Source organism: Crinia signifera, chromosome 3 (assembly GCF_055691185.1).
Source record: "Crinia signifera chromosome 3, ASM5569118v1, whole genome shotgun sequence".
NCBI classification, from domain to species: Eukaryota; Metazoa; Chordata; class Amphibia; order Anura; family Myobatrachidae; genus Crinia; species Crinia signifera.
Genome location: NC_139219.1, coordinates 205,060,135 through 205,088,078, shown reverse-complemented (window position 1 = coordinate 205,088,078; position 27,944 = coordinate 205,060,135). Strand labels below are relative to the sequence as shown.

The 27,944-nt window shown below is 41.0% G+C and overlaps 1 protein-coding gene across 19 annotated transcripts in view; it reads right to left on the bottom strand.

Moving 5' to 3' along the window:
- DST (dystonin) overlaps positions 1-27,944 on the bottom strand; it is a 522,642-nt gene that overhangs the window by 192,529 nt on the left and 302,169 nt on the right. For 15 of the 19 annotated variants that reach the window (XM_083177288.1, XM_083177291.1, XM_083177290.1 and 12 more), the window contains 4 exons: positions 26,111-26,251; positions 9,225-9,313; positions 7,633-7,768; positions 1,571-6,922 (listed from right to left, as the gene is read on the bottom strand). In XM_083177288.1, the coding sequence (XP_083033414.1) occupies positions 1,571-6,922; positions 7,633-7,768; positions 9,225-9,313; positions 26,111-26,251 (5,718 nt within the window). The remainder of the gene's footprint in view (positions 1-1,570; positions 6,923-7,632; positions 7,769-9,224; positions 9,314-26,110; positions 26,252-27,944) is intronic. The other 4 variants (XM_083177302.1, XM_083177305.1, XM_083177304.1 and 1 more) reach the window with 1 other exon arrangement.

Below are 27,944 nucleotides of genomic sequence, written 5' to 3'. Positions count from 1 at the left end.
AGGCTAGGCTGCCCTGCACTGATACTAGGCGCCGGCTCAGCTGTCACTCAGCCAGAGCGCACCGCTGCAGATCGGATCTATAAGAGAGATCCGATCTGTGGTGGATGGTGGGAGAGTAGAAATAAGTAGCCCTCCCTGACCTGTATGGTGGACCATTTTCATGAGGCTGCCGACATTGTCCGTCTGTTAGCAGCCGCAGGTGCAAAAACTACTGGCCCTGTACACTAGATGGCAGAGTGGGCAGCAGGGTCAGCCAGCACAGGGAAGGGATCCGGGCAGCAGGGTCAGCGCTGGCAGGCAGCCTCTCTTCCCCCCAGGGTGGGCTGGGCTGCAGGGGGGGGGGGGAGAGAGGCTGCAGCCCAGCCCACCCTGGGGGGGAAGAGAGGCTGCCTGCCAGCGCTGACCCTGCTGCCCGGATCCCTTCCCTGTGCTGGCTGACCCTGCTGCCCAGATCACTTCCCTGCACTATTTGGTTCCGAATATTTTTTTTTACTGTTTTCCTCCTCTAAAAACTAGGTGCGTCTTATGGTCAGGTGCGTCTTATGGTCCGAAAAATACGGTAACTAAAACGGATGATTATTAATACCCCCAATTCTCTCCTATTTTAATGAGCTATTACCCTACATGTTTTTCTTACAGTAATCACCGTTATATAAAATCTCAAGAACTATACTTAGGTTTTAAAATCTATAATTATTCTAGATTTATACTAGACAGTACTTCCGGTCTATTGGGTCATACTCAGTTAACACCAATAATAACATTTGCACAAACCTAAAAATAAAGCCAGTGTTTTAAGATTTCAATGTAAAGACACCCTCATTATTTATTAACACAGAATTCCCTCCTTAAACTACAAATTTATCACAAAAAATGAATACTGCACATTTAAATTTACTCCTGTATGGGTGATAGACCCAGTGGGGCTGAGATGGGGGCAGGAGGACAGTTATACTTTACCCGGGCCTGTGAAGGGGGGGTTGTTGGACCTGGGTCCCACTGCCACCCCCACTCCTTACTCTTCCCTGTTGTAGATAGCAGGGGGGGGGGGGGGGGGGGAGTGACTGTTGCATCAGCACCTTCTCTCCCCAGGCCAGCACACATTCTGCTGTGTGCTGCACTAGGGAGAGAGGCAGCTGGAGAAGCAGTCATTGCTCCCTCTCCCTGAAGGGGGGGTGGCGGTCTATCTTCCTATCGATCTATCTACCCAGCCCCCATACCCGTGCATCCGCACAATCACTAATATATCCTAAGGAGGTGGGGTGGCTATATCTCCTGGCACTGACCACGCCCCCTCCCATTACTTCGGCTTAGGACACATGTTGGCACCCCGGGTACATTAGGTGAAAGAAGCGGGTAGTGCTATAAGAGGTACATTATGACAAAAGAAAAGTGTTTAAGTGATTTCATTTACTTAGATTTTGCCATAGATATTTTACGGTTGTTAGAAGACAGTGCTCTAGGCCACCATAACATTTATTTCAACAATTATATAACATTCAGTTAAACTAGGTTAAGACTGCTACAAATTGTCTGAAACAGAAAAATATGGATTATGTCACCAACTCACCTTCTCAGTAAAGTGGCTTAATGCAATTTGCTTCAGTTCAGGTGCACTGGTCAGAGACATGTTTAACGTGCAAGGTGTCTTATCCGTAGACTTCACATCATCAGATTGCTGTTCTGTTGAGCTGTATTTTATTTCATTTCCTGGTTGCTCAGACATGTGATCTGGAGAAAAGGATTTAGGTTCGGCAACATTCTTATTCACATGATCAGGCCTGGAAGAATGAGAGATAAGCTCACTTGGAAACAGACCCTTGTGTGGGCCGATTATTAGCTCTTCCAATTTGTTAGAGTTTTCAGAATCTGAAGGGATATGAAAGATTTGATCCAGGTGGGAAGAGATTAATTTAGGGCCATTTGGTTCTAGAAGTTGTATACTGAAAGGAGCTCCAGCATTAGATGTGCTCTCATGATTAGGATTCTGCAGCACTTCACACTGCACTGTATCCCAACTTTCCTTGTCTTTCTCTGTGTAATCCTGATTGGCTACTGATTGATTTTTTTCTATGTTATTCTTCATTATAATGAGGTTAGGGTTACGGTCTTCATCATTGTCTCCAAAGTAATTCCTAACAATGTCTCTTCCTTTTTCATTGAGCGTGTCCTCTGCCACTTTCCTATTTCTGGGTTCTACATTCAGGTGTTCTAAACTCTTTATGTGCTCCTCTACCATATCTGTACTGCTATTGTTGCACCTAAGTTGTTCAGCAACTGGCTCTGGTAAAAAAGAATTCCCTGAGCTGTCCTGTACAAAAGGGGCGCTTATACTGATTGCATCTCCCAAACAACTTTGCTTGCCTGAGTCACCATTTTCCTCATTAATAGAATAAGCATGTTCAGCAGAGATTTCTGATGTTTGGATGACTTCTGCACAGCCTTTGAGGTAAGTTGTTAAATTCCCAAATTCTCCAGTGTGTTTAAGATTTAAGTCAAGTTTACTGTTATTTTCTATAGTTCCAGACAAAGAACTGGTAGGATTTAATTTCAAATCATTGTTATATGTTCTAATTGTAGATGAATCAAAAATTGCACTCAGGTTGTCAATATGAATAGGACTTCTTGATGAAAGATGGTTAAAGCTTTCCTTACATTTAACTGGGTCTTCATTTTCTTCATCTGTAATTTTACATAAATCTGTTTTATTGGATTCTTGAAGTGGAGTATAATTTATTTCTATTGGATTGTCAGAGTTTATTGTATTATCTGATAAATTCAAATTTACACTATTGGCAATTTTTTGCCTGTTAGATTCGATGTGGTAATGTTTTTCAATCTGTTCATAAACACCTGAAACAACAGAATTACAATTTAAATTAACTCCATCATTAGGATGCTTTCCAATCTGTTGCTTAGTATTTAAATCAAATTTAGTTTGGCTCTCAGTGTTCTGCTTGGAAAACTTATTCATATTTTCAATTGGAAGATATTCAATATCTTGCTTTGTATGTGCACAATGCTCTTCACTTTGAAGATTACTGTTATCTACCTTTTCACCCAAGCTATTTTCTTCAGCTTGAAGATGATGAACATCTACAGTGGCACAGGCACTATCCTCTTTAGCTTTAAGATGATCAACATCAACATTGGCACATGCACTATCCTCTTCAGCTTGAAGTTGACCAACATCAACATTGACACATGCACTATCCTCTTCAGCTTGAAGGTGACCAACATCCACATTGGCACATGCACCATCCACTTCATCTTGAAGAGAATTATCACCTACATTAGCACATGACCTGTCCTCTTCATCTTGAATTTGAAGATCATCTATTTTGGCACTTGAACTCTCTTCTTCAACTTGATTATGAATATCATCTACACATACACTATGCTCTTCAGATTGAAGATAAAAATCTTCTACCTTGGCATTTTCACTATCCTCTTCTTTTTGAAGATGAACATCATCTACATTGACACATGCTCGATCCTTTTTAGCTTGACAATAAAAATCATCTACCTTTTCAATTAAACTGTTCTCTTCAGCATGAAGATGGATATCATCTACCTTGGCACATGCACTATTCTCTTCGGATTTCAGATTAATATAATCTATATTGGGACATGCACTATCATCATCAACCTTAAGACAGACATTGTCTTCCTTGGAACACAAATCTTGGTCTTCTGCTTGAAGATAACTACTATGTATCTTGGCACATTGACTATCTTCCTCAAAGTGGAGAAATTCATGATGTAGCTTGAAAAACACATTACCTTCATCAGTCTCAATGTGCTCAATATCCTGCTTCAAGGTGATATCTTCTTCAGTATGTATATCTACCCCATCATGAGAAGATTTATCTTGACTGATAAAAACACAATTTTTTTCAGTTTTAAGGACTCCAGCAATGTGTTCCATTTCTTCCTTGACACATGTGCTTTTATCTTGAGTTTGCTGAGGTTCAGAGACCTGTATTTCACATGCCTCTTTCATGGTTTCTTGAATATTGCTAAAACCACCTACGATATTACTATCCACTATTTGCACAGCTCTGAAATCAGCTGGAGAGTAATTCAATTCACTGATCATGTCTGAGTGATCTGTATTCCCAGATGTATCCGCTGAAAAAGAATCTGCATCTGAACCATTATTCTTAAAGTTAACTTTGTCATTTGAATAACCAAAGCTAAAATCAGGTGTATTATCCATGTCATTGTCTCCATCATATTCATCTGAATATTCTTCAGTGGCAAGATAATCTTCTTCGCTGTTGGTCTCATCCGTAACAAAACAGTCAATATCAGTTTCACTAAAACAGCTTTCAATATATTCCTCATCCATTGCTTCATCTTTGATTGCTACAGCAACAGGTAGTGTAGTACATGCTATGCTCTCATTATTGTTTTCAGATGTATTACTCTCACTTTCCTTTTCCTCTGAATTTACTGGAAGAGGATGATGCTCCTTAAGTGGTAGCTTTTCTTTCACTGTTGTTGTCTGGTCCTCTAAACAAGAGTTACTCTCAAATTCCTCTTCCATTATGGTTTCTAAAAACTGTCTACCATGTAATATTTCAGCATTTTCACCATCATTGTCACTGTAATAGTATGTATCTTCATCTGAGCTTGTATCACTTTGGGTAGGTGTCTGGTCTTCTACACTGGCCCCTCCAATTGATTTCCATGTCTTTTTAATTTGAGAACCATCTTCAAATTCATCTTCGCTGTCAAAGGCTCCACCAGACGTATCAGAATCACTTCTGCTTTCCATATAGGTATGATTTTTGCTGATAGCTTCATGAGAATTGTTTTGGATTTCCTCAAAACGAAGATCAACTACATCATGTATAAGATCATTAGAAGCATCATGTCCTGGATTACACAGAGCACCATTATTCTTTAAAATATCCACTTTACCCAGGGACAGATCATATTCCAGCTCATCTTGGAGAAATATTTTGTCTTCTGTTTTATCTTCAAAATGATTAATATTTGAAGTAACTGGAATTTCTTCTGAATGATTACTAACATTTTCAACTTGAGTGGTCTCTTCACTTCTTTTGTAGCCAACATCATTTTTATGGACAGAATGGTAACTGTTCGAATCTACAGAAAAGATTGTGTCACACTGTTTAGTTGATGGAACATCTGCTATGATGTTGTCTTTTGTAGGAGAAGGATTTAATTCTTCATTGATTCCAGATAATTCAATTACAGAATTTAATTCTGAGTCAAATTTGACAGATTTTTCATTATCTACAGATCTTTGGAACTGTTGACAAATCTCATCTTCCTTATGATTACATCCAACATCATCCAAGTACTGTGGTGTAGCATGCTCTACACCTCCTCCCAAATTATCTATTTCTTCAAAATGAGTTGTGTTATTATTTTCAACTTTCTCTGAGCCTACATTATGGTTAACATCAGTAACTTTCATAGCTACATCCAATGAACTGGGGGACTTTTCCTCATTTGCAGATGTTCGTACTATAAGTTCAGACTCAAGCAACATGCTGGCAGCCTCATCAAGATCACCATCGAAAAGTAGTAATCTTTCCCCTGTATTTGCATCAATATAACTGTTTACCATGAGATAAGAAATGAATAATTGCTTTGTATGTTCTGGATTGTGTGTCAATGGTTCTTCTGATTTATTTTCAGAATTTTCATTTAACTGCTCAGTCGTAGATTCATAAGAAGACATACATTTTAGAGCATGTCTACAAGTTGGTTCCAGTACATCTATGTTGGGCATTTTGTCCTGTAATTTAATGTTGCTTAGAAGAGATGCAGTGTTATGGTCTATTATACCTAGCTGAGCGGCGGTGTCTAATCGGACAATTTCAGATGTTTCAGGAATATATAAACCAGCTATTTGTTGTCTGTTAGTTAGGATCTTGTGAGCTAATTCATTACAAATCATTCCTTGCTGCAAAGATGTTGATATGGGGAATATTTCACTGGTATTAGGCCAGATCAGTCCAATAAATCCTCTCTGTGCCTCTAAAACCATCAATGCACTACTATGTGATATTAAATTGCATTGGACAGCTTGATCCACTGTTAAACATTTTCGTGTAGATGGACAAATGATTCCTCCATTTTCCAACTGTTGGGTTAATATTCCGCAAACTGTTCCCTGATCGATCACACCCTGTTCTCGAGATTTTTCTAAACTCAATCTAGTTCCAGAATCTTGGTCAATAATACCACCTGAAAAAATCTGAGCTCCTAGAAGCCTGTACATGATTTCCCGTTCTAGAATTCCTTCATGTGCTGCTCGTAAAACACTAATTCTTCTTCCAGATTTCAATACAATTTTACCCTTTTCTTCTCCATTAACTAGCAGAAATCTCATTCCTGTATCCTTGTCTGTAACAGTCTTCTGAAAGAGTTCTGCTAGTGTCAGTCTTTCTGCTGTGATGGGATCAATAAGATATTTGCTTGTCTTTTCTCTTTGAATAAGTTTGGTAAACATTAATCCAGAAATTAGTTTCTTTTGGAAAAGTTTATTTACAGTGAGCAACTCTCCTGAAGTTGGAGCCTGAAGGCACCCACAAGATATCAAAATATTGATGATTTTAATTGCTACGGTTTCTGAAATTAATCCCTGATCATAGGCAGCTATTATAGGAAATTCACTTGAAGAGAGAGATAAAATGACACTTTTGGCTTTTGATAATTCCTGGAGTCGTAATTGAATTTGTTCATCAATAAGTGCATGATTCTTAGCTTCTGCAATATCAAAGCATGACTTTGAATGCGGACAAACCAGCCCTGAAACTATCAGCTGCATTTCCAGTAGAGCAATTCCTGTTTCATAATCGATAAGTCCTTCTATAATAGACTGGTAGACTGAATGTAATGTCCCATTTGTCTCGTCAATGGTCCCTGATACAACCTTATCCACCTGAAATTGGAAAAAAAAAAAATTACATGTGCCCACTTTATAAACCAACTATTCTGAATAAAATTGTACTACACACAAGCATGATACTCACCACACATGGTACAAGCTGTCGATATTAGCAGTTCAAAAATGCAAGTGGTTTGTGTCAGTATCTTGGCAACAGAGATGATGCAAGCTCTGTATTCAGCATGCATCTGTGGACCAGAACTTGGCTTTAGGAGATATTGTGTGGGTTAGTGAAAAGGTTGATGACTAAAGGTAGAGGAGATACCCCTGAAAAGCAAACCGCCATGCCTGTGAAGGGTTAGAAGAGAAATCACACAGAACACCATGCTCATCATGTTTACAGCATACTGTATAAACCACACCTGATGGAACAAACGCTGTTAATAAGGAAGTCAAGATGATACCACTGATAAAACAGCTGGCAGTCCTAGTTATGAAAACACAATTGTGATGATCGATAGTCATTGTCACATGAGATCATAGAAAAGCATGACCAGAAGTAATGAATTTGTGAATATTAAGCCAGCAGAGAATTAGCTTGGATTCCAAGCTAATCCATCAGCATATTCAAAGAGTTTAGGAACTTGAAACCATTTAGGGAAGAAAACCTATCCAGTCATTATTATTTCAACTACATGCAGAAAAACACACATATTACTAATCTGATGCATTACAAAGAGGCCAAACAGTTCTAGTGATGTCACCTTCTGTTCCACCAATTTATCCACCAGGTCCTGTGCTTCTTGCTGCTGCCTCTCATACTCCCTAGATAACATGCTTTGGCTCTCTTGAAGGGATTTGATTTGCTTTTCAATCTCAGCTTTTTCTTCTTCGGTCATTCTAGTCATAAAAGATAGAAAACACACTTCATTGTAATTGGAAATACACACAGAATACATTTCAGAAGAAGTTTGGTTACAATGTTTCTGAGAACCAGATGCTGAGCGACTCGGCTAGTGCTGATCGCCTTTTTTGAGAAAATGTACATCTTTATCGCAATGCAATAAAACTGTTTGTTTAAACCGCAGATTCATTTGATATGAATCTAAAGGTTTAAATCCCATTCCCCTACAGAATCGTCTTCAAAGACCTCACACTCACATACAGGGCCATCTCTAATTCCATTGCTCCATACATCTCTAACCTTATCTCCATTCATACACCCTCACGCCCTCTACGGTTGGCTGACGACTGTCGTCTCTCCTCCACCCTGATCACTGCTTCCCAAGCTAGAGTACAGGACTTTGCCCGTGCTGCACCCCTTCAGTGGAACGCACTCCCTCGCTCCATTAGACTCTCCCCAACCTTGCAAAGCTTCAAACGGGCACTGAAAACTCACCTATTCATCAAAGCGTACCCTTCCACTGCATAAACCAGCTGGTTCTCCGTCCCCTTGCCTGTTTACATCCTGCTACCTAGCCACCACCCACTTGCTTGCACCTCTTGTAATCTGTCTGTCTCCCCTTCCTACTAGATTGTATGCTCCTCCGAGCAGGGCCCTCTTCCCTCCTGTTGTCAAAGCCCTCTTCTCTTCACATTTCACTCATAGCTCTCCTATACTCAAACACTCAGTGACCTTCTTCGTCTGCATACTCATCTCCATCATTGTCCTCAAGCCTCTAGTTGTATGTTTATTGAGTCCTCACTACTTATATTTAAGCTGTAATGTGTATTGAACTGTGGTGCTCTTTATTTGTACTCTATTTTTGTTATGTATTCAATGTAATACTGTTTTGTCTCCCTGTACTGTTCCTTGGTACGGCGTTGCAAAAACACTTGTGGTGCCTTATAAATAAAATTATAATAATAATATGCGACACTGGTATATCTGTGTGTGACTAATGGCCTGAACACACTGGGTGACAGGTGCAGGGAGCTGAACAATGTGCTTAAGCGCGGATCGCGATGTGTGCTGAGCGATCCATGCCGGCCAGTGTTCTGTGGTGGGAGAACACTGGCGATGACTAGATTTGCATGCAGTCAAGATCTAGTCAGGCAGTAGCAACGCGTGGGACTGGGCATCGCCGTCACTGGGAGGTACTGTATACACACGGGCAATGTGTGCTTAATTTCTAAGATCTAGTCAAATTCCTTAAAAAATATCCCTAAAATTGCCCTGTGTGTGTGTGTGTGAGCCTTACGTCAGTATCTGTATATGAAGTCATTTGGTGTCGACCTTTTGGCTGTTCACCTAAATACTCAGGTTCTTCTATACCACCCCTATGGATTCGAGAATTAATTATATTAGGAGTGGCATCACTTCATTTAATGTAACTTCTTAGAGAAAACATGGTACCTGTCACTGTGTTTAGCTAAAAACAACTGTAAAGTTTGCAAAGCATCTGATATTTCTTCCTGCTTGGCGAGAATTTCTTTGCTGGAAATCTGGAAAAAAAAAGAGAATGCAGATTTGAGGATCATATAACCTGAAGTTATTTGGCACTGCATATGATTTTGAAAACAAGGTACAGGCCAAATTCCAAATTTTGATTTGGACATAAATGACACTTTGTTTGCCTTTATCACAAGTGAGCACTAATAATCCTTTATTGTAGCCTTCCAGCAATATTTACTTGGACTCGCAATAACGTAGGGAAAAAAAGGTTGTATTTACCATTGTTATAGCTTAAGCAGGTTTATACTCTGTGTTTTGGAAGTGAACCTTTATGCCCTCAAACCACTTACAAATTAATATAGTTTTGTGCCATGAAATACAGCAATGCCAAAAATAGTCAGCTAATGTGACCAAACAAAACCATTACATACTGGGCCTGTTATGTTCAGCAAAATAAACATATTACAGGTTGAGTATCCCTCATCCGAAATGCTCGGGACCACAAATATTTTTGATATGGGATTTTTCCATATTTTGTATAATTTTTTTTTTCTTTTGCATACTCACCTGGTCCCCCTGTGGTCCCCCGATGTCCACGGCAGGCAACGGGTTCATCTTCAGAGGTTTCCCCAGTCCCAAGGATGCATCCTGCGGGTGCACCGATGATGTCAAGATGTCACTAGCGCATCTGTGCAATGCATCCTTGGGACCGGGGATGCCTCTCATGATGAACCTGATGGTCGCCATGGATGCCGGGAGACCGCCGGGGGACCCGGTGAGTATGAAAAATGGTGCAGGGGGAGGGGGGGGAAACTAAATATTCTGAAAATCTATGGTTTTCGGGACATTTTGTTTTTTGGATATGCGGATAACGGAAACTCAACCTGTACCATTTTCACATATTAGGATGACTTTAATGTATTGGTTTCCATGCATCCTGCTACACACTATTTATTAGTAGTATGTTACCTTTGCTGTTATTATTTTTTCATGCCTTATTTTTTGGCATGCATTGATAAATATACTAAGATGAATTCTATTGAAGATGGGATGTTGCCCATAGCAACCAATCAGATTCTATTTATTAGCTTCTAGAAGATATACTGTATGTAGAAAGTTTTTAGTGAGTATATACTGTATCTGGGTTACAGCAATTGCTGGTTATTTGTACTTATTTTTACGATCTTGACCTCAGTCATACAGTACAGGAATAACACTGAAAACATTGTATATGGTTGCTCATTTACTCTCACAGCAATGCGCTATGTAATAAACGGTACTTGTGTATTATCACGGCTCCCACGATTTCCATCTTATGGGATCTTATACAATTTAAAATTGTATACCATTGTATATGGCATACGATGAGATGAGATGAGATTTTTAATTGTATAAGCACACTAATGGGTGCTTACAATGTTAAATGCACCCCCACGCCACCCCCACTATCAACACCAACCCGAAGCGTGGCGAGCGCAGCGAGCCCGCGAGGGGCGGCGTTACGCGTCCTCCGACCTTTTCATACCCCCAGCGGCATGGAGTTGATTTTATATATTACATGATTTTACATGTATTACGCGTGCGCTCGCCACGCTTCGGGCTCGGTGGCTCGCTGCGCTCGCCACACTATATAAAATCAGCTCCACGCCGACATGGATAGTGGGGGTATGAAAAGGTCAGAGGACGCGTACCGCCACCCCTCGCAGGCTCGCTGCGCTCGCCACGCTTCAGGTTGGCGTTGATAGTGGGGGTGGCGTGGGGGTGCATTTAACGGTACTTATGTAGTATCTGGGCTGCCGATTTTTTGATTGTATGCCTTAAGTTAAGGCATACAATCAGATGCGATGCGATGCGATATCGCATCGCATCGCATCGCATCCGATATCGGATGCGATGACCCGATTTTTCCATAGGAATCAATGTTAAAATGATTCCTATGGAAAAATGGGTCCTTTTCATACCCCTACTATCCAAGTGGGCATGGAGTTGGATATAAACCTGTGGCGAGCGTAGCGAGCCACCGAGCCCGAAGCGTGGCGAGCGAAGCGAGCCCCGCGAGGGGACGGTATTCGTCCCCTCGCGGGGCTCGCTTCGCTCGCCACGCTTCGGGCTCGGTGGCTCGCTACGCTCGCCACAGGTTTATATCCAACTCCATGCCCACTTGGATAGTAGGGGTATGAAAAGGACCCATTTTTCCCATTGAATTCCATGTTAAAATGGACTCAGTCCATTTTAACATTGATTCCTATGGAAAAATCGGGTCATCGCATCGCATCGCATCGCATCGAATCGCATGGTCGCATGCGATGCGATGCGATCTCCCGATCCGACCCGATTTAGAAATCGGCAGCCCAGATACTACATAAGTACCCATTTAACATTGTAAGCACCCATTAGGGTGCTTATACAATTAAAAATCTTATAGGGGGGCCAATTGACCTTGAAAGCACCCATTAGTGTGCGTATACAATTTAAAATCTCATCCCATCGTATGCCATATACAATGGTATACAATTTTAAATTGTATAAGATCGGGTCCCATCGCAGCACATCTCATCTCATTGCATACCATCTTAAAGGGGCCCATACACGGTCCGTTAAACGGATCCGTTTGGGTCTTAATTAGCACACTTCGCATCAGATCGCATGCCTAGTGCATGCGGTGTGCATGCAATGCGATCCGATGCGAAGTTTAGCTAGTACAAAAAGTATGTGCAGCACATACTTTTTGTACCGTACTATGTGATGCGCGGGAGCGCGCATCACATAGTACAAAACGGACGGTCCGGGAACGGACCGTCTATGGGCACCTTAAGCCTTATGGTATGCAATGAGATGGGATGAGATGGGAGCCGTGATAGTACACAAGTAACTAATACACCATAGAGGCAACTCTTGCTTCTATTGTTTAAAGCAGGAGTGACCTGACTTTTGCAACCTGAAATCTACTTTTTGTACACTTAAGTACCAGAGTTCTACAGGCATCTCCCCCTGTGCCAAATATTCCCCTCTCAGTGCAATACACCCCTTACACATTATGCCACACGGAATGAGCCAAAACTTACATTATGACACATGGTAAGAGCCAAAATTCGCATTATGACACAATATGAGCCAAAATTCACATTATGCCACACAGTATGAGCCAAAATTCACATTATAATACACGGTACTACCAAGAATCAGAGCAACTATGACCATTAACCTAACACAAAGGGTCACCCATGCTGTGCCCATCTGTCCTGTGAGAGTGCCACTGAGAACCGCCGCCCCACCTCAAAAAAAAAATTACAGTGAAGCACTACATTTTTTAAAGGGAAAAGTTATAGACAATATGGGGGCCACAAAACTCTATCCCATTCAACTGGGATGAACAGAGTCCCCCTTTTCTCCATCCCCTTCCATTACAACTGCATTTTAAAAATAAAAAGCCAAGCATCTTAAACTTACTTAAACTTATTGTAACTCTGGGCAATGCTGTATTCTGTCCACCTCCGGCGCTCAGCCTTCCTTCCTCCGCTGCTAACTTTACCCATCAAATGCAGACTTGCTAGCAAGCTCCTCAGTCCTTGCTATGCGCAGTGAAGTAAACCATGCAGCTGTGCAATGCATTACTGGGAATGCTGAAGCCAGAAGAGGCTTCAGAAGGTATTTAGGGGCAGATGTATTAAGCCTGGCGAAGAGATAAACTGTAGATAAAGTGGAGAAAAAGTGGAAGGAGATAATGCACCAGCCAATCAGCTGTGTTTGAAATAGGACAGTTAGAAGTTGATTGGCTGGTACGTTATCTCCTTCCACTTTTTCTCCACTTTATCTCCAGTTTATCTCTTCGCCAGGCTTAATACATCTGCCCCTTAATGTGAACATGGGCTTAATTCTTCAGGAACTGATCGCTATCTACCGGAGGAAGCTCCACAATTGACCGGTACATTGTGATCGACGTAATGGCCAACTCTGGTTTGAAGCATCCTTGTCACAAGCATGGATCATTTGTCGACAGTGACACCAAAAGGTTCACATGCACAAAAGGTTGACACAAGTAAAAGGTTGTAATGTAAAAAGTCCATGTGGACCATAAAGTAGGAAAAATAAATGAAAAAAATTGTGAAAAACTCATGTTGACCTCTTCATGTCTCAACCACTGCTGTCAATCATTGTCATGTTGATCTTTTGTCAATGTCGACTTTGTGCATGCATACCTTTTGTCAATGTCGACTTTGTGATTGTCAGCCTATTGACTGTCCACCTTTAGGACCTAATTCAGACCTGATCGCAGGGCTGCTTTTTTTGAAAATAGACAAAACCATGCTGCACTGTGCACATTAGATTTGGGTGAGGTGTGTTCAAACTACAATCCAAATTGTGGTGTAAAAATAAGGCAGCCAGTATTTACCCTGCACCGAAACAAAATAATTCACCCAAATCTAACCCTCTCTGCACTTTACATCCGCCCCACCTGCAATGCAGCATAGTTTTGTCCATTTGCTAAAAAAGCAGCTCTGCGATCTGGTCTGAATCAGGCTCATAATCTGGATCCCACTGCCACCTAGCAGTCGTGCAGCTTTATTCACCATTGGGGGGTTATTCTGATTGATTCGGTCCCCCACGTATTTGCACTGGGGACCAATGTTTTTTCTCTGTGCATGTGCATAATGATTTCTGCGCATGGGCAGGCTCTTTTGGCGAACGGATTCGTCGACTTACATAGTCGCCGACCCATTCGCTTGAAGCAGTGCGGACGAGAGCCCGGTCACACCCATGGGAATGCCCAGTGTTTCATGGCCATCCCCAGAAGAACGCTGGATATTCCCATGAGGCTGCAGGTGGGAGGGGGTGAGCCAGGGGTGGTTGTCAGTCAATAAAGAAAAAGAAAATAAATTGGGCACAAGTTTAGCTGTTATACTATGATCTGTGATATTCTGAGCTAAATGGATGATTGTATAAACAATTGGCTGCTCCCAATAGCAATCTGGAGTGTTGCTGATTGGGCAAAATTGTGAACAAAGAAATATCTATTAGAAGGATTAGATTTCAGTGAGATGTGCGCCAGGAGTTTTAAACAGGTAGTTATGCAAGAGCGTGGTCCCATATAATGCAATCCCCTTGTAGTCTGTATGGGGTGTCAGCTAAGTCCAGGACGGTGGTGTGCCGCTCGGGGGGTAGTTTGTAAAAAGAGTTTTGGTTTGGACTTGAATAGCGACTAATATGCACGTATTTCACATGGGACAATGTATAAAGAAAAGCAATTTATTGAACACAGCAGAGAAAAATATCAATAGTAACAAAGTGTATGGAACAAATGGGTATATATTATAACAGAGTTATATATGAAAAAAGGGGGATATACAATGGTGGTGGCAATGTGTACTATAAAAGAATGGGATGGCGATCCTGTCAGTGTAGCAAACTGACCACACTAAAAGAACCCAGCATGTGCACTAAAAACTGTAATTCTAAAAGTAAAAGATCAATGTGGCACCTGATATATATAAAAAAGGCATATGAAAATTTTAAAACTACTAAAAAAAAGACAATGCTGTAAAAAGCAGGGGTTAGCTTATCTTTTTTGCAGTGCGGTGAGGAGCAGGAGTCAGAAGTTATCCCAACATGTTTCGTCCAACAGGTCAAAATACCGACATATAGAATGTACAGGTGAAACTGTCAACATGACTTTGGGTCGACAGGTTGCCATGGGTTTTTTCACAGTTTTTTGAGCCGACATGTGCCGACAGGCGGTATTTCATGTCCTACCATCCACTAGGGCGTGGTGGGAGAATAAAATAGTGTGCCGAGCGCAGCGAGGCACCGTGCCCGAAGCATTGCGAGCGATGCAAGGGGCTGCGGTTCACCTCCAACTCTGTCCATGTTAACTGTGTCGACATTCAGGTAAAAAAACAGTAAAAAAAAACATGTCGACCTCGCGACCTGTCGACCCAAAGTCATGTTGACAGTTTCACCTGTACATTCTATTATGTCGCTATTTTGACCATGTCTGGATTTTAATTGTCGGGATTTTGTCCTTGTCTGTATTTTAAATGTCGGGATTTTGTCCTTGTCGGGATTTTGTCCTTGTCGGGATTACGACCGTCGGGATTTCATACCAAATCCGTTTTAATCATGTATACATTTTATTGTCATTAATTGGTTGTGTAGCAAATGTATAATTGAATGACATAACCATAAAAGTAATAAAAACTGTTTTATTGTATCCAATTGAGTGGCGCTCTCTCATAAGTAATATATATGTGTATTTATACTATATGTACATAGATATTTCTTTGTTCACGTGGTTGTCGGTCACCTGCCTTGTCTTCACCTGGAAAGCCGCAAATATAAGTCAGACTCCACTGACTTATATTTGCATGGCCTGAAGAAATCATTCAATATTTGGAAACCATTTAATGATTTCTCTGCCAGTGGGACATGCGAGGGGATGTGTCTTTGTGACACATGGTTGTGAGGTGATATGAAGATAGCTGCGATTCAGAGGGCGGTGGGGTGTGCCCTCGGGGACTCGGTAAGCTGTGAGTTTTGCAGCTTACCAAGTCAACCAGAATGAGGCCCTTGCCCCAGAGACTGTTACATGTACTGTAGCTTCTTCTCTAAATCAAGAGATTGCAGCATGGGGCTGATTTTCACAGATACCTACAGTACACTCTTCTAACACCAGTTCATGTTTGTGAACTAATTTTGGAAAACTGGCAAAGCCCCAGGAAAAATAATTTGATTTAAATAAAGCATGGCCCCAAATATTCCTGGATCTCCAGTTACAGTGGCAATGGGAGCTGGAATGCACTTCCACCCTTATACTAACACAATCTAACACAATCATTGACCAGTGTGTATGTGAAAATCGCAGGCTGAAAATCACTCACAATCAGTGCATACACAGGCATGATTTACACCTGGCCCAGTGATTTTTTTTTTTTGTGGGGGGGGGGGGGGGATGACTCTTCTGTCACATGGGTGCTGCATGTGCACACAGTCAGAAGTGATGTTGCTAATAGCAACCAATCAGATTATGTCTAGAATTTCGTTATTGCATCCTAGAAAATGCTAGACTGAATCTGATTGGTTGTTATGGGCAACATTACTTATTTTTTTTTTTAGAAGCTATAATAAATTTACCCCTTTAAGAGTTTAACAACAAGCAACCCGGATTTAAGCTGGAAGTGACCCCACTTCCCTTATAGCACCCATCGCAGGACAGTGATATTTCACACTGTAAAATCAGCTTTCATATACTCAGAATATCTCATGTATATCAACATATAAGTGCATATTTGTTTCCATGTCTGTGAGGAATGATATTATGGTGTCTTTCTGTCCACTGCCCACACTAATGGGAAAGTGGTACTGTTGGAGTTAATTATGTGATTTAAAGAATTTATTGTATTATGCATTTACAGTACAATGGGATTCTGACCCTCTATAGCAAGCTATGGAATTCTAACCAATGGAAGCTCACCATGTACTACATGAAAAATATGATCAGCGGGTGTATGTTCCAGAGAAAAATATTGGAAAGAGAAGAAGTACAGAACCAATCAGGTCATGCCCGCAACAACATCCACATGCCCGGCTATGTGGTTATACAGGTTTGTGCCTTTCTGGCATGACCATTTGCAATGGCAGAGAAGAGATGGAGAAGTGAAGGGACATTCTAATGTAGGGGCTAATTTAGACTGAATAGCTGGACTGCTAATTTTCAGAGCAATGCGGTCAGGTATATGACACCCCGCCAGAGTGAAATCCCACCCTGTGCAAGCCTGCAAATTGCTTAGCATGGCTTCCGACACTATTGCAGGCCTGTGATTAGCTGTAAATCCATTTGCAAGCCGTTCACCATCCAATCATTTCTCCAATGTGTGCAGTCTGTGCGCAGCCCAGGTGGCTGCGATAGATACATGGGGCCACAGCTGGCTTCCCACTACTTCCCCTAAAACTCCTGAGCTTGCCTGCGTTTCCCCTGACACTCCCAGAAAACATCCGGTTACCAACCCCAAACGCCGGCTTCCTGTCAATCAACTTGTGTATGGCCAGCAAAAGAAAATAAGGATTTTATCACAGGGTGACCGCGCGCATGTTCACTGCAGGCTGTACACATGTGCAGTCTAACAATAATTGCCGGCCTGCGAATTCTCAGCCATGCGACCAGGTCTGAATTAGGCCCTTTGACAAGAACAGTAAGGACATCGTGTAGTTGTGCACTAATGCCGACTGGCACACAGATGTATATATCCCAAGCCAAGTAGTATCAATGGCAGGTTCCTGAGATGACAACTAGAGCAAATACACCATTGTAATTAAAGTAGCCGGCAATAACTTGTAACTGGTTCATTACAAATGCATCACTGCTACTCATGCATATTTAGTGTTTTACTGTGCGTGTTTTCTTGCACTTTCTTAGACAGATGGAGCGCCTCCCAGCCATCCTGAGCAATCGCCAGATTCCCTGTGCTGGCGCAGGCTGGCAGTCAGGCACTCCATCTGAGAGGGATGCGCAAACGTCTCACGCGCTCACGAGTCCCCTTCATCATGGCTGTAAGTGTATGTGACCTGTTTATAAGTGGGGTGCTATATTACTGGTACAGATCCTCATACATCTCTTGAGGTTGTTTAAATTTTGCATATGCCTGCAATTGTGGATTTATTATTAATTGATTTTTGTGTTTATCACAATTAGCATCTAATGTAGGGTACACACCAGGGCGACCCGCTCACGATGCACATCGTGAGCGGGTAATTAGTGTCTCGTCCGACCCGCTCACGGTGACGCGGGGGGGCACGACCCGCTCACGATGTGCACCGTGAGCGGGTCCGATCCGATGGCGACCCGCACCCGGCTGTATGGTCGTCATTGAGATCCTACCTGCAGCAGGTAGGATCTCAATAACGACCGACCCGCGGGACCGCGCATCGGATCGGTATCGGTCCACACCAGGACAGAAAAGGGCCCAATCACCACACAATCTACATCCAATTGGTCGGAATTGGATCTAGATTGAGGGGATCAGGCCCTAGTCGTCCTGGTGTGTACCCAGCATAAGGGTCTTTTTACATGAAAACTTTTGAACCACTCTATAGAATTACAACATGCTTTCTCCACAAAAAGAATTCTTGTTTCTGCAGTGTTCTGAAAAAGGGGGGAACATCAATTTGATCACTCTTTACTTCTGCATAAACTCTTTATCTTTTGTCTTGTATCTTTTGTCTTTTTGTAAATGTGACCATCGTGCTCCCTAATCCCACACATCCCGCTAAAAATCGAGCCATTCTCACACAAATCAAGGGACAGAGTGAACATAGCTGGCTTTGTGCTTGGAGCCTCATTTAGGTTACAGATATCCAGTGAGTCTGGACTTTTCGTCCCAACTGCGAATGCTAAAAATAAGTTAAATGTCTTGACAGGGGTTAATGAGGTGAACGAGGTGAAACTACTTCCAGCTCAACCATCACCCTACAGAGTAATTCCAACAAAAAAAGCCTGCCCCATCATCCGCATCAATAGTGCCACTGATGAGCTACAGTCACCTCCCCATTCATCAGGTCACGGTGGATCCACGGTTTCATACATCTATGGCCTGTCCCTCCTGGTACTCAGACATCATAAGTTCCACCACCTTTCCAGAACCACTTTAAGTCCTGGGTCTTGTATTTATATTTGTCATGAAGTTCCCCCAATCTCTCTCTACATATATTATGTATTTAAAATAGCACAAGTAGATGACTACTCATCATTGGGCGGTATTTAATGAGCCTGATTCGCCATGTTTTTATGGCGAATTTGTGCTGTTTGGCGAATTTTGGACTAAAGCGGTGAATCACCCTATTCAATGACCACATGGCGAATACATTTGAAGGTTTTTTTCGCCATGATTCACCGAGTAGCAATCGCTATCTTTTGATGGAGAAGTGGAATGTGAACTTTTAAAATAAAGTGTTTTGTTTTTTACATTTTGTGTCAAAAAATCAGGAATTTTATTCTGAGGAGGGGCATGCTACTTTTATTCATGTGCTGTAAGCGCATGAATATATATTTAATTTAAAAAAATATATATATTTTTTTTTTTTTTACACAGCAGCCAGCAGGGGGCGCCGGAGCCGAGCCGCTCATTACATATTCATATATTCACTGTACCCGATCGTTACGATCGGGTGTAGTGAATATAGCGGTCCCCTGCTGGCACCCCCGGGGGGGCAGCCTGTGCTGCCTGGCACCCGGGGAGCCCACCTCCCCCCCACAAACGTTCTGGGGCAGGCAGAGAGACTTCCATCTCTCCCCCTGCCATCGTCCTCAGGCTCCCTGCGGCATTTGCCGCAGGAGCTCATATTAGCCAGTCAGGGGCTCGCTGCCCCTGACTCGTTGAATACGGAGCCGGCGAGGCTCCGGAACATGGCGAATGTGCAGCGAATCCAAAAAAGGATTCGCTGCACCTCGCAGGTATTCTCATTGAATACCGCCCATTATCAATTTAATATTTATTACACCTGGGATCTCAGAGTCCTATGCAGGGGAGCATGGAGACCTATTTAAAGCTAACTCCAGGTCAAATAAGTGTACTGGGTTTTCATTACAAAATAATGGTAGCCAGTCAGTCCACATATACTGTATATAGAAGCGAAAAATATATATTTGAACATTTGGTAGACAGCCTAAAGCTGTAGCATCCGGCAGCAGTTTATAAGGGAGACTAAGTAAGACAGCTAATTTTTGTGCTGCAAAAATGTTGATTTCTGGCATGGTAATATATTTAAACCATTAGGTGAAAGTGAAAAAAAATTGTTTCAGTATAATTATAAAAAGATTTACACTGACCTAAATAATGAATGCTTATATGTAGCCATCAAAGCCCATAGGCCCTTATTCTAGTTCACTCGCAAAGGCAAATTCCTTCTCAAATGGGCAAATCCATGTGCACTGCAGGGGGGTGGGCAGATGAAGTTTGTGCAGACAGAAATAGATTTGGGTGGGGTTTTACTTCAAAGTGAGATCTATATTGCAGTGCAAAAATAAAGCAGCCAGTATTTTCCCTGCACAGAAACAAAATAACTCACCCAAATCGAATTATCTCTGCCATTTGCCTTTGGGAGTGAACGAAAATAAGGGCCATAATTAGGTTCCCTAAATGCTGTGTTAGCTAGGCTTGGGTATCTGAGGTGGAAATGGAGAAAATGTTGCCTCGTGGCATTAGGTACTGTATGTATGGCACTGCAGACCACTTGTACCTTATAAATAAAATTTAATAATAATTAGGTATGAATAAGATGAAAATAATTTCAAGCAACAGCACCAGGTGCTGTACAATGACTACAGCAAAATAAGGACCAACATATTTTCCATTTCATCTGCAAAATTTCATTAAATAAGCAAATGCAGATAGAATGGTAACAGATTTTACTATCATGGCAACAGCCACAAATGAACTAATCTTCTGTAAACTGTGGTACTCTCTTACTTGAAAAAAAAAAACTGTGCAATATGGGTTCCATACATGCAGTTTTATATTCACTGTTTTAGGATCATAAAAAAGCAACTTTCATTAATTATGTATAATACAAATTAAATATTAATATATTTAATACTGATATGTACATAGGCACACATTCAGCTTTATACTGTATAATACTATCATTATTGTTATTTGGAAGTATTTCATTGAAATGCTTGAAATATAATGCCAATCAATTCATTAGCATAAATGTGACTGAAATGTATACTTGAATACGGGTAATTAATAAATTGAATAAATGAAATCCCCTTCCAGATTTATCAGTGTAGTAGTAGCTTAGTCCCTTTGTATCTATGAGTTATTTAGTAACAGTAGGAGGAGCAAATGTTATTTCTTACAAACCCTACTAATAGTTAATAATAATAAAAACCTACTAACTTTCCATCTGATATGGCTGCTATGCACTGCAACCAAAGTGATGAACTCAGGACAAATAAAATGTAAAATCGTTGACATATCCACTAGTACATTCAAATGAATGAGTAGTTACTCAAAGCTAACTGGGTCAAAGAGGTTAAGATACTTGCGCCCTCTGCTTTGTGGATTCTACCGCTTAAAATAGTCAGTCCTTGCCACCAGCGTAAATCTATTTTGGGGTATGGTATAACCCTCTGACAGTCGGGATTTCCAAGGTTGTTTCTCCGACATCGGAGTCCCGTTGTCAGGAGCCTGACAGGGTGGTGAGCGCATTCAAGCCCCTTGCGGGGCTATTCTCCCTCTATGGGGGTCATTTATCCACATGATGGAAAGTAGCCAGTGTAAGTCAGGATACTGACAGTTGGGATTCCGATGTCAGAGAAATGGCCGTCAGAATCCCAACTGTCTGTGAGTCACCCGGCACCACTATTTGTGTGGCCTGTTTTCCTAGCATAGATCTTATGCCCAGCCCTACACTGTTTTCCACCTACAGGGATCACAGAGGTAACAATTTATAACTTTAAAGCCTTAAAACTTACCAAGATGGCATCACATGGGTAAAAAAATATTCACATACTGTAAAGGTGATGTGAATGGTTATAAGCGACTAAAATGGAGAATAACTAGAACTAGATGATCTTTTTCAAACAGATAAGCACACTTTCTTATGGGCCCTTTTACACAAATCCTTGCTTAGGCCAGATAAACCATGTTCAGTAAAGGCCCCCATACACTAGGGCGACTTGTCCTTAGGACAAGTCGCCCCCGACTTCCCCCTGAGCTTCCCCGGCTGCTCCCCGGGGGAGCTTGATTAGATTGGCACTTGATGTGCCATTTTTTACATGTGATAAATCGTCTCGATTTATCACATGTAAAAAACCCGGGGAGCAGGGGGGGGGGGGGGGGCTACAGAGCAGGGCTGCTGGTGGGAGCAGGGGACGCTGCGGACGCTGCGGACGCCACAGGCGGCATAGAGCCGGGAGCTGTCAGTGCTAGAAAAAAAAGCCTATACAATTGCTGACTGGCTGAGAGAGCGCTCAGCCAATCACAGGCCGCCCATTCATTGTATGGGCTTTTTTTTTTTATTCAGTACTGACAGCTCCCGCCGGCTACCCCTGCCCGGCTCTATGCCACCTGTGTACCCCGCAGCGTCCCCAGCCCCCCCTGCTCCCTCTACCGCCGCGCCGCCCCACCCCACTAGGTCCCAAGTCGGGTGGTCGGACGTGCAGCAGGTCCGACCACCCGACGCAGATCCGATGCGCACGGGACCGCGCATCGGATCTGAGGGGACATCAAAACTAGCCGATTTTGGTCCGATTTCGGCCAGATCCGACTGATCTGGCTGAAAACTGACCAACATCGGCTAGTGTATGGGGGCCTTAAGGTATAATACCCTTATCTGCAACTGTGTGACGAGATTATATTAACAGACCTGTCGGGTTCTGATCTGATCTTTCTATGTCTATTGTTCAGTAATTTCCTCCTTCAGATTGGCAGCATATATAAGCAGTGAACTTATAATGTGTAGTTTAACAAATATTGTATATTATTTACCCTCATATCTCCAAGAGTTAATTAGTGCTCTTACATTTTGCAGCTTGAAATTTGTAGAAGTTTTTTCAGTTTATCCTTATAAAGAAAAAAGAACACATTCTACAACAGTGTAACACTGTTACACTGGGGCCACATGTGCCCCTCTGAATCTTCACTTACAACCTCAGGCTCTTCTGTGCTATACTGACAGATGTTTGTTGGGGCCTTCTGATATATCTATTAAGTCATTAAATGTACTGTTTAATTACTTACATTATGGGTAATGTGCAGTCCATCTGAGGGCTAGAGGTCCTCCCATAAGGCCATTGAAGTGTATGAGGTTGCCAATCACTGACGTAACAATTGCTTCAAAGTGCAGCTCTGTGTTATTAAGCACTTTATTGCTGTTTGTTGTATGTACTGATGTAATACAGAGTTTCTATTGATTCTCAGATTTTATTAAGCAGAATCTGTGCATTACTTCGGTAGAGTAGAACAATAAAAATGTACATAATATTTTGATGTAACTAAATAGATACTGCAAACTGTCAGGATGCAAAGACATTTTTTAAGGCACAGTTTACACATGTGAAGTGAAACCATGTTTATACATTTATATACAGCAATGTAATGTACTGTTTGAGAAAACCTCAAGACGATTTCAGCAAAGTTGATTGGTCAATCATTGAAAGTCAAAGACATGATACACTGGGGCAGATGCATTAAGCCTGGACAAGAGATAAACTGGAGATAAAGTGAAAGGAGGTAAGGCACCAGCCAATAAACTCCCAACTGTCATTTTCAAACACAGTTCATTGGCTGGTGCTTTATCTCCTTTCACTTTATCTCCAGTTTATCGCTTCTCCAGGCTTAATACATCTGCCTCATTGTGTACAAGTTGCTTAGTTGTTCTGCAGATGGCAATCATGCAGAATTATGTACAGATGTGTCCACATTCAGTTCTCAGCAGGACCCACCAGACTCTTTTTATTTCTTTTTGATAGAATGTTCTTCATACTTGCAATGTGACAAACCTGTGTCTGAGTCTGAATCTGTATTCAAAGTGCTACGGTACAGCTGTTGTGTTTTTCTTTTTTAAAACCAGACTCCATTATGATTTGTACACTGATTCAGACCTACAGATATATTTAGTCTCTCATGTAATATTATTGGGTGCGGTCATGGCAATTTCTCTAATTACCAGTTATTTCTTGCATACACATAACTTTAGTTACATTACAACAGTTTGATGCTGCATCTTTGGACCTGATTTTTTTTTTTTTTAAATAGTTAGGGGTAAAAAAAAGTAATAAAATGAGTAAACCTATATTTATGTTGATATATTGTCTTACAACTGTATATTTATTTCATTTGACCAATAATGTCAATATATTTTATGAAATGGTGGAGAACAAGTTTTACGGAAATGACACAATATAAGAAGGTAGAAGGAGTCCAATTTATCAACATGATTTTGAAAACATAGGCAATAATTCAGATTAGCTCGGTAAGCTGAGAACATCGCTACTTACCGAGAGCACTGCCCAATGCCCGGCTGAATACCCACCCCTCGGAGCCAAATCCCCTGAAATCATTTGATGGTCGCTGACTATCAAATGACTTTTCCTGCCTTCACAAATAAAAGTCAGTCTCAACTGACTTTAATTTACTAGCGGTAGGACAAAGACGGGGCGGGCGGATGATGTCCTGTGACATCAGCCCTCCGGCAGGAATTGGTCAGTCCGCATACCCATGGGAACGCTGGGAGTTCCCATAGGCGAGCCCCGTTTTCGCCCCCAGCCCTCCCTCCCCACAGTGACGGCTCAACGACTGAGTAATTTGCCCAAACCGTTTGAAGTCGGGGGTTTGTACATGCACAGAAATGTAAATGTGTAAACCCCGACCAATGGGGATGAGGCCAAATTCCAATCACTACGAGCGATCCTTAATCATCCCCATAATTTTAAAAAGAACGATAAGCAACACCTATAATATGTCAGCAGATCAGTCATGAGTCTTACAAGTTATAGATGTTTATGACATTTCTGTTGTGGATTATTTGCATGCTGTTGAAAGTTATTTTTATAAAATGGCCATATTTCCTCAGAATTCAGAACGCTGATGCACATGTAATTACCAAAAGTGTCCACTAGGGGTTGCCATGGACATTCCATTAGACGTAGCTGCCTCTTAGATAAATAGATACAATGGAGGGCAAGCAGCAAACATTCATATTTCTTATGCAGCTCTTTGTAGGCAGGCCCTGGTTCTAGAGTCAAGCTATTATATGGCCTCCTGTTTTGTCAGGTGAGCCCTCCGAATCTTAGTAGTAGTATTAGTAGTAGTAGCACAACACTGTTTTCTGTCTATGGTTCCCAAAGGAAATAAGGAAGAGCTTAATAGGACTGGATGAACATTAATATCACAAAACTGTCAAATGAAACAAGGGAAAGACACGCTGCACTGTATCACTTGGGTAGTAAAATGTTATAAAGACTGTAAAATGAATTTAAGTAGTAGCAAAAACTATCTGACCTATAAAAGCTGGAGCAAAAAATATCTCATCCATAAAAGCTGGAAGAATAGAAATGACAAAGTGCCAGATTCTCTAAGCTTCAAAAGTGATAAAATGGAGAGTCATAAAAAAACAGCCAATCAGCTTCTGCCTGACGTTTTTCAAACACAGTCTGTGACATGGCAGGTAGGAGCTGATTGGCTGGCTGTTTATCACTCTCCATTTTATCACTTTTGAAGCTTAGAGAATCTGGCCCAATGTCACACACATAGGCAGCTTCTGATAGGCTTTTTATACTTGGCCTAGCACACTGGCACCAGTATGAAGTATGTAGCTATGATTAGTATTGATTTTGTTTAGTTTTATTTGAGCATTGCTGGATGGCAAACCTCTTTATATCCTATCTTGGATATTTCTTTTTGGATGGCAAACCTCGTCAGTACCCGAGATCTTTTCAAGAAATTTGCAAGAAACCTATTACTCTGCAGTGCTAATCCACAGGGCAGCCCTATTCACTGGAAGGCGTCATACAAAAACCATATGTAATTTGTTACAGTCAGTAAAAACGTCAAACACAGATGTATTGCTTAGTAGATAGAATGCACGATGACACTTAAGGTGAGATTTAATGGGATGAGAGATTCAGAAAGTGAGAGATTTGGTGAGAAATCTCCAGTTTTTTTAAAGCTGTAATCATTTACACTTCCACATAAAACTGATTTTGCAGTGTAAATGATTGCCGTTTTAAAAAAACTGGAGATTTCTTACCACATCTCTCACTTTCTGAATCTCTCATCCCATTAAATCTCACCCTTAATGTAAAATATTGAGCATCTGTGATGGGGATTATTATAGAATGCTCCCAATACCTGTGGCTCAGAAAGGGGCATAGTTTCTGCACTGTCTCCGCCTTCTCCTCCTTTACTCAGCGTTTTAGTGACTTTAGACACCCAATTCAGTATGTTCCCTGCTTTCTTTACATGCTCTCTCTTTTCCTCTTCCAGTGACTTCTAGCAATACATACATGATGCAAAACACACATAACCATTACACATGTAAAAGCAAAATGGTTACAGAAAAGTACATAAAAAAATTACTCAAATACATTTTTGTTGAATGAAACTTTCATTTTGATATGCAAGAACATTCTAAAAAAAGGATATGTTATTATACAATATTGAAATATAATCAACATTATCTTTGTGGAACATAATACATCAAATATGGAACATAATAAAACAAATAACAAAGGGGTCTATTCAACCAGGCTGGACAGTCTTGGGTATACTAAAATAATGTACATAAAAGATTATCACACCCAATGTTTAGCAGAATTCTGTCATGTAATGTATTGGTCACAAATTAATGATGGGGCTGAGGAAGATATAATGCAAAGTAAACATATAAGTGGTGTGCATTTGACTTTTGTGCTGACTATATACAGAATTAGTAATACGGATGCTCACTTTTATTTGACAGAAAACAATACCTATTAAATCTGGTGAGAACAATAGTGTTCTACAAACTAAAATTTGCTCATTCTGACAAACATTGTTCCACTAATAACTGTGATATGTCTTTCAATCATATAGACACAACATAAAAACATATTTTATGATTTAGATGAATACACCCCAAACTTATAAGTACGTCATTTTTAAACAATCAGTATATCATAAGTGAAGTCCATTAATATATACAATATTTCAGACCTGCTGCCTTTGCATTAGCTTTACCATAACACAATACACAGACATCCATCATCATCTTCCTCTACTCACTTGTAACCTTAAACTCACTTACTTTTTGCTTTTCCTTAAAACCTACAATAACAATCAAGTACATTTTTGCATGCAGATATTTGGTTTGACCCAGTATCGTTGCCACCTCTTCGCATTCAGCTCAGTTTTGTGGGGAACAGAAATGTCTGTAATGTTTTATCTGCAATGTGGACCAGGTGTAATATTATCATATTATTATCAGGTACAGGTTGGAAACCATACTTCAAGAATGCTATTATTGGTAGAACACAGTTGATATAGTATTCTGAAACAAAATGAAATTCCAGGAATTCTACTAAACAGAAAAATGCTATTATTGTCTATAGTGCATATATGGTAATTAAATAGAAATTGTCACGCAACTCAATATTCGGCCTATTGAAAAATGCTGCTGTAGTCTACTCGTATGTGACAAAAATACAAGTTTGACAGTCTAACACAGAAAAAAATTCTGTGAAACACAACTTTAAAACTTTTCAGAAGTCTAATTGCATTCTGCATTATTAACACAGAGAACATTGTACAATAATGTGAAATTTATGATTAGATGGGTCAGTATTATTTAAGAGACATTTACATGCTTATATGTAACAACGTTCCCAACACTGATGTTTCTTACATATATATATACCCCAATACATAAAAAGTGGTAATGTATTTCAAACATAATTCAGGCAAATACTTTAGAATGGATTTCGGTTAGACAATCCACACACAACTGTTTCTCTCACATTGCTGTTGAACTTCAAGGAGATGGTCCATTCCACTTCTTCTGGACTAGCAATCAGTCAACTGCTCAACAGGCTTTTAATAATGTCACAAGTGTTCTATTGTGAAGAAAAATAAAGGCTAGGAATGCCGACGTTCAGAGGCAGAGGCGTTTTCATCAAGCGAAGTCCAGTATGGCTATCATAGACTGCTT